General features: G+C 37.8%; 2 protein-coding genes across 2 annotated transcripts; both read right to left on the minus strand.

The window, feature by feature from the left end:
• Window positions 1-1,101: 1,101 nt before the first annotated feature.
• LOC146484372 (RYamide receptor-like) lies at window positions 1,102-2,822 on the minus strand. The gene has a single exon (XM_085104820.1). It carries the CDS (start codon window positions 2,352-2,354, stop codon window positions 1,392-1,394), a length of 963 nt encoding a protein of 320 aa, XP_084960946.1. The 5' UTR covers window positions 2,355-2,822; the 3' UTR covers window positions 1,102-1,391.
• Window positions 2,823-5,647: 2,825 nt separating this feature from the next.
• LOC146484373 (RYamide receptor-like) lies at window positions 5,648-7,028 on the minus strand. Its single transcript, XM_085104822.1, has one exon. The coding sequence runs from the start codon at window positions 6,964-6,966 to the stop codon at window positions 5,995-5,997; it is 972 nt and encodes a 323-aa protein (XP_084960948.1). The 5' UTR covers window positions 6,967-7,028; the 3' UTR covers window positions 5,648-5,994.
• Between the last annotated feature and the right edge of the window lie 754 nt (window positions 7,029-7,782).

A 7,782-nucleotide genomic window follows, 5' to 3' on the forward strand; every position in this document is an offset into this window, starting at 1 on the left:
CCGAGAAATTAACACAGAGTTATCCCCCATACAGACCCTCTATAATTTAGTATTTTCATTTATTATTTATTAATGCTCTCTGTTTGTTTGTTTGTTAGTTTTTGTCCTAACTGTTTATTAACAGTTTGATTGGGACGATAATCAGTGGGCGAGGCCTACGAATGGAATCTTTTTCTTTTATTGAACTTTGCCACACCAATCTTCGTGCATAAGCCCGCTCGTGTCTTGAAGTTGCTTTCTGTGTCAGCGCTTTTCATGTTATATAGCTTATAAACTGATCAGTGGAACAGATGTGAAGAAACTGAGAATTGTTTTAATTTGGCGAGAGCGAAAGAAGGAAGATAGCTTATCATGTTTTAAAACTTTGTTTTGTTCTGAGGGTTTGTAAAACAGTAACAATGGACAGCGAGCTCGCACAAAACCTATAAAAAAAGGACTAAAAAAAGTAAAGTAAAGTGAAGTAATAACATGGGGAGTGCTTCCTCAATCTGCCGAGCCAGAGACTCATGATAAAAGTGTTTGACAATAAACCTGATAAAAGGATGCCTTATAAATCGTGAGCTCGTTCGATTCGACAAATCTGTTGAGAAATCGAATTGTTGGATGCGGCCAAGTCAGGATGAAAATAATAATTAAAAAAATTAAACTATAGTTCAGGACTTTGGCGACTACAAGATTCTTGCTTCCGCAGTAAAACAACCAGGTTTGTTTACACTTGTTATTTTTGGCAATGGCATAAGAAGCGTTGATGAAGGAAAAATTGCGAGGTAGAAGATCTTCAGGTGGAATTTATCTTGATATTTTTTTCAGTTCAGTATAAGGTTTGAACGGAAGACAAAAGAATGCAGCTAAATACAGAGCTACATTATAACATTTTATTGATTTTATTTTGTTTCTACGTTACAGCTAACGATAATATAAATAGTGTTTCCAAAATAACAGCGAAGCTGCTAGGCAGGTAAATTCCTAACAGGGAAGGGTTTGAAATCCGCTACATCTTTCTTATTTGTTTTTTTACAGTCCGAGGTTTAAAGAATTGTTGTTGAACTGTTCAGCAAAGTTTGTCAAACGAATATCAGACAAAATAATTTGTTTTTTAGACGGCATCTGAACAGGCATATTTACAATGATTCTTTTCCGGCGAGTGAAATAATTACTTTTAACTTTAATCAGAATAGTTTTGTAGAAAAGCAATCCTTTCTTGGAAACGTTCATTTTACTAAATTTATCTGAATTTCCTTTATGTTAAGTTCAGCACGGCTTTCTGTAAATCTTGATTCGTTCCTAAATATTAAAGTAAACCCGCCATAAGTTCGGTTTTTTCGACTGAGCCGGAGTTCCACGATTCGCTCGCTCACCTATGGCGGAAGACTTAAATATTACTCGTTATGCTATGCGCCGCTAAAACACCTGAGGAGTCTCTTTAGTGCATTGCGATAGTTGGAACTGAAAATAAAACAGATGCAAGGATTCATGGCACAATTTGACAAAGCCATAAACCAGGTAATATTCCCGTATATAAAGAAGCCACAAGGCAAACTGTCCCGTTCAAAGAGGAATATTAAGGTGCCAATACTCAAGGGTACCCAGCACAGTACAAACCCTAACACGATAGCAATTGCCATCTTTAACATGTTTTTGTTCCTTTTCACTCGTTGTTGCTCAGCGTTGGTTGATTGCTCGCCTGGCCTCTTCTTTGACTTGAGCATGATAACGATGATAGAGTAAAGTATGGTCAACATGACGATGGGGATGTAGAAAAATACCACAATTAATGTAAGGAAATAATTTTTAACAGAGAAGGATTCTCCAAAGGCTTCATTCCACCGCCCCAAACAAAGCAGTTGTCCTGGGTACACAGCAAGTTTAAAGGCGACTAAATATGGCGAGTGGACTACCATTGCGATGATCCACGTGGCGAGAATGAAGAAGGGGCACAGCTTTGAACTGATGAGTGGAGAACGGAGGGGAAATACCACAGCTCCAAATCGATCCACTGCTATCAGAACCAGGCTTTGAATAGACACAACAGTGGAGACATCTGGTAAGAAGGGAGCCAGTTTACACAGGGCCTGGCCAAAAGAACCACTGATAAGCCAGGAGCCTGCGTGAAGACTTGTTAGCCTCCACGAAAAATGAAATATTGGATACAGCAGGTCGGACATGGCCATGTTCACGATAAAGAAGTTGATCGGTTTTCTCAAGGCGTGCGTTTTGTAAACAATTATTGCTATAAAGGAATTCCCAAGCAGCGAAACGACGAGTATCAGGCAGTAAGCAAATGTTTCTCCAATTTTTGCTGCTGTAGGATTAAACGTAATGGAGCAGCCGGATCCATTCACCGTTGTGTTCATATCTGCTGATTTTCTAAAGTTCTGTGGTTGCGTTCACAAACTGATCTGGTTTGTCAGGAGCAAGCCGCCGTTGCTCTATTTATGTTTAAAAGGAAATTACCATGTGTTCTGTGATTCGTCATCGGCGCAAGGAAAAAAAGGCGCTACTGAATTTACTGACGCAGATCATAAATTAGTAATAGCCAATTATCTAATACGTCTGCTCGGTTTGTCAAACTGTTTTTTGTTTATTCCAGCTTTTAATGGGTGTTTAACACCAAGAGCTAATTTATCTTATTCTTCCGTTCATGTAACGAAGCGGTTTAAAATTGTGTTTTTTTTAAAATAAAAAGTATAGAGACAGCAAACAAACCTGAGAATAATTTCTCTTTGCGAATTTTTAAATCTTAAAACGGGATTTGGACGACCATGAGCAAAATCTTTCAATAGAATGTTTTATTTTTATTAAACCAACGTCCGCCAACGGTTCATTTTGGTGAATATCTCTTTGGATTGCCATAATCGCCTCAGAGGTTTGCGCATTTAGTCATAAAGAAAGTATGAAGTTTCCTTCAGCGAAATTTAATGTCAGCTCAAAATTAAACAACAATGAAATACTTGTTCCTCTCGCTTTCGGTTTTAAGGTTTAAGGTTTTTATTATTATGCACTATTTCAATGGTTTACAACAAAAGGAAATTACAATATATAAGAAAAGTAACATAAAGACAGCATTAAATTACTTAAATGTGAAAAGTAAAATGTGCGCAGTGACCACAGGAGCTTAGGCTTTAGAGTTGGTCACTGCCACGTGCAACTAACTAGCGTATAACGTGCAACTAAATAGAGCAAAAAAAAGTAAAGAATAATAAAAGTGCAATAATAGAAACATACTACAATTTTTACATAAAAAACAATAGGAATGATAATTAATAATGAGGGCAGTACCTAAGGCAGTACCTTGATAGTGAGGGAAGTACCTTCGGAGAGGCGAATATTAAAATCCGAAATGTTACACCAGCTAGCATTTTCGTAAAGCCGACAACAGCTCGTACATTCGGGAAACAATGAGATTCCGTTTTCTAAACTAACTTTCTGCGGCTTAAATTTTCAGCTGAAATATCCGTACACATCACACTATATTGGTTTACTCAAATACGCCTCTAGAAGGCCACCGAACGATCTAGAAACACAGGACACAAAATCATGGGCATTTTTCCTTAATGATGTTTTTTTGGGCGCCCCTGTTTAAAAGTTTTACAAATCCACATACATAAGCCAGTGTGTAGATGTCTCTTAGTTGCTTTCACTGTCAATATTTAGCTGGTTATATGGATTATTAGCTGACGACAGAACAGGTATAAAAAAGGAAGAAGAACTAAAGTTGATGCGTGCGACAGGTCGGGAAATTCGCCATGTTAATTTGGTAAAACCTGGTAAAAAGGTACTAAGAAAATAGTGGGCTCATTCGGCAGAACTAAGAAACGATTTTATTATAATTAAAATCCTAGTCAGGTTTCCGAGAAAATAAGGTTCTGAAATGAGTGCTAAAATAGCGCGGTTTGTTTTGACATGATGTTTGCACCTGTTGTGAAAGGCGATGGCAAAACAGAGTAAAACAGCGCTGGTGAAGTGAAAAAGCAAGTGAGTTTAACAATTGTTAAAAAACGTACAAGTCCGTTACCCCTCTCACACACCACATTACGAACTTTAGAACGGTTAATCTTCAAACGTTTGTGTGAGAGCTGCGAAATCAAGCTGTTGTTTATGCCTATATACTCAATACACTTCCTTGAATTTATTAATTGTTTTAATCTTTTAAAGCAATTTCTTACAAAGCCTAAGCCTCCGCATTTTTTTGTTGATTCTTATACCTAAGATGGACTAAACAAAATTCTGATCTAGGTCTGTTTTGTGGAACTGAAGTTTTGGGAAAAAATTGGTAATATATTCTTTCAACTGTTCGATCATCGTTGCATCTTTAACCGAGCTGTTTTGCATCTGAAAACCCTGTTCAATAAACGTCCTGTTTACTGCAAATCGCAAGAAATGTACGAGATATGTCAAAATGTGTGTGTTTTTTAGGATACGAATATGTAAGGAGAGCGGGAATTATGCTTATAATCTTTAATTTTTACTGAAAAACCTTCGAGGTTTCAGGACATATTTTTCCAACAATGATGCAACATGTTGCTTTAAAGAGTCTAATAAAAACAAATATTTGAACATCTTGGCAAGTGAGGAAATTAATTTTTTTCACGACAATCGTTGTACCGAGAAGTAACACAGAGTTATCCCCCATACAGACCCTCTATAATTTAATATTTTCGTTTATTATTTATTATAATGCTCTCTGTTTGTTTGTCTGTTAGTTTTTGTCCTAACTGTTTATTAACAGTTTGATTGGGAAGATAATCAGTGGGCGAGACCTACCAATGGAATCTTTTTCTTTTATTGAACTTTGCCACACCAATCTACGTGCATAAGCCCGCTCATATCTTGAAGTTGCTTTCTGTGTCAGCGCTTGTCATGTTATATAGCTTATACACTGACCAGTGGAACAGATGTGACGGAACTGAGAATTGTTTTAATTTGGCGAGAGCGAAAGAAGGAAGATAGCTTATCACGCCATTAAATTCTGGTTTGTTCTGAGGGTTTGTAAAACAGTAACAATGGACAGCGAGCTCGAACAGAACCTAAGAAATGGACTGAAAAAAAGTAAAGTGAAGTAATAACACGGGGAGTGTTTGCCCAATCTGCCGAGCCATAGATTCATGGTAAAAGTGTTTGACAATAAACCTGATAAAAGGATGCCTTGTAAATCGTGGGGTTGTTCGATTCGACAATTCTGTTGAGTAAAAAAAATTGTTAAATGCGACCAAGTCAGTTTCGGCTTAAAAAAACAACTTACACGATGAAAGAAAAAAATATTATCCTATAGTTCAAGACTTTGGTGACTCCAAGATTCTTGCTTCCGCGGTAAAACAACCCGGTTTATTTACACTTGTTGTCTTTGGCAATGGAATAGGAAGCGCTGATGAAAGGAAAATTGCGGGCTAGAAGATGTTCAGGTGTAATTTAACTTCCTATTTTTTCAGTTCGGTGAGGTTTGAATGGAAGACAAAAGAATGCAGCTAAATACAGAACTACGTTATAACATTTTATTTACTTTTTTTTGTTTCTACGATACAGCTAACGATGATATAATTAGTGTTTCCAAACTGATAGTGAAGCTGCTATACAGGTAAATCAGTCCGAACAGGGAACGGTTTGAAATCCGCTACATCTTTCTTATTTGTTTATTTACAGTCCGAGGTTTAAAAATTTGTTGTTGAACTGTTCAGTAAAAAAGTTTGTCCAAAGAATATCAGATAAATAACTTGTATTAGACGGCATCTGAACAGGCATATTTACAATGATTCTTTTCCGGGGAGTGAGATAATCACTTTTAACTTTGATCAGAATAGTTTTGTAGAAAAGCAATCCTTTCTTAGAAAACTTCATTTTACTAATTTTATCTGAATTTCATTTATCTTAAGTTCAGCAAGGCTTTCCCTAAATCTTGATTCGTTCCTAAATAGTAAAGTAAACCCGCCATAAGTTCGTTTTTTCGACTGAGAGTTCCACGAACCGCTTGCTCAGTTATGGCGGAAGACTTAAAAATTACTCGTTATGCTCTGCGCAGCTAAAACACCTGAGGAGTCTCTTTAGTGCAATGCGATAGTTGGAACTGAAAATGAAACAGATGCAAGGATTGATGGCACAATTTGAGACAGCCATAAACCAGGAAATAACCCTGTATATTAAGAAGCCACATGGCAAACTGTCCCGTGCGAATAAAGTTATTAAGTTGCCAATACTGTAGGGTAACCAGCACAGTACAAACCCTACCACGATAGCAATGGCCATCTTAAACACGTTTCTATCTCTTTTCGCTCGTTGTTGCTCAGCGTTGGTTGATGGCTCGCCTGGAATCTTCTGTGACTTGAGCTTGATAATGATAAAAGAGTAAAGTATGGTCAACATGACGATGGGGATGAAGAAAAATACCACAGAAATCACAAGGAAGTAATTTTTCCAAAAGAATTCTCCAAAGGCTTCATTCCACCGCGGCAAACAAACCAGTTGTCCCAGGTACACAGTAAGTTTTAAGGCGACTAAATATGGCGAAAGTACTGCCATCGCGATGATCCACGTGGCGAGAATGAAGAAGGGGCAGAGCTTTGAACTGATGAGTGGAGAACGGAGGGGAAATACCACAGCTCCAAATCGATCCACTGCTATCAGAACCAGGCTCTGGATAGATACAACAAACGAGACATCTGTTAAGAAGTTAGACAGTTTACACAGGGCCTGGCCAAGAGGGCCACTGATAAGCCAGGAGTCTGTGTACAGATCGGTAAGCTCCTTCGGGAACAGAAATATTGGAAACAGCAGGTCGGACATGGCCATGTTGACGATTAAAAAGTTGATTGGTTTTCTCAAGGTGTGCGTTTTGTAAACAATTATTGCTATAAAGGAATTCCCAAGCAGCGAAACGACGAATATCAGGCAGTAAGCAAAGGTTTCTCCAATTTTTGCTGCTGTAGTACTGAACAGACTGGAGCAGCCGGATCCATTCACTGTTGTGTTCATATTTGCTGATTTTCTAAAGTTCTGTGGTTGCTTTCACAAACTCATCCGGTTTATCAAGAGCAAGCGGCCGTGCTCTATTTATGCTTAAGAGAAAATTACCGCGTGGTCTGTGATTCGTCACCGGCGCAAGGAAAAAGGCGCTACTGAATTTACTGACGCAGATTATTAATAAATACTGAATAGCCAATTAGCTAATTCGTCTGTTCGGTTTGTCAACTTGTTTTCTTTATTGCAGTTTTCAATGGGTGTTTAATACCAAGAGCTAATTTATCTTATTTTTTATGATGCAAGGAAGCGGTTTAAAATTGTGTTATTTAAAACTAAAAAGTATAGCGGCCGTAAACAAACCTGAGAATAATTTCTCTTTGCGAATATTTCAACCTTAAAACAACGGGGTTTGGCGACAATGAGCAAAACCTTTCAAAAGAATATTTTCTTTTCATTAAACCAAGGGCCCCCAACGGTTAATTTCGGCGAATATCTCTTTGGATGGCCTTAATCGCCTCAGAGGTTTGCGTATTCAGTCATAAAGAAAGTCTAAAGTTTCCTTGGCGAAATGTCGGCTCAAAATTTCGCAACAATGAAACACTAGTCTAGTTCCTATCCCTTTCAGAGAGGCGAATATTAAAATGCGAAATATTAGGTCAGTTAGCATTTTCGTAAAGCCGACAATAGCTCGTAAATTGGGGTATCAGATTCCGTTTTCTAAAACTTTCTGCGACTTAAATTTCCAGCTAAAGCATTCGAACAGATCGTACTATATTATAGCTTACGAAAATACGCCTCCAGAAGGCCACCAAACCATCTGGAACTGAC

Source organism: Pavona decussata, unplaced genomic scaffold, assembly GCF_977016875.1.
Source record: "Pavona decussata unplaced genomic scaffold, jaPavDecu1.1 SCAFFOLD_34, whole genome shotgun sequence".
Taxonomy (NCBI): domain Eukaryota; kingdom Metazoa; phylum Cnidaria; class Anthozoa; order Scleractinia; family Agariciidae; genus Pavona; species Pavona decussata.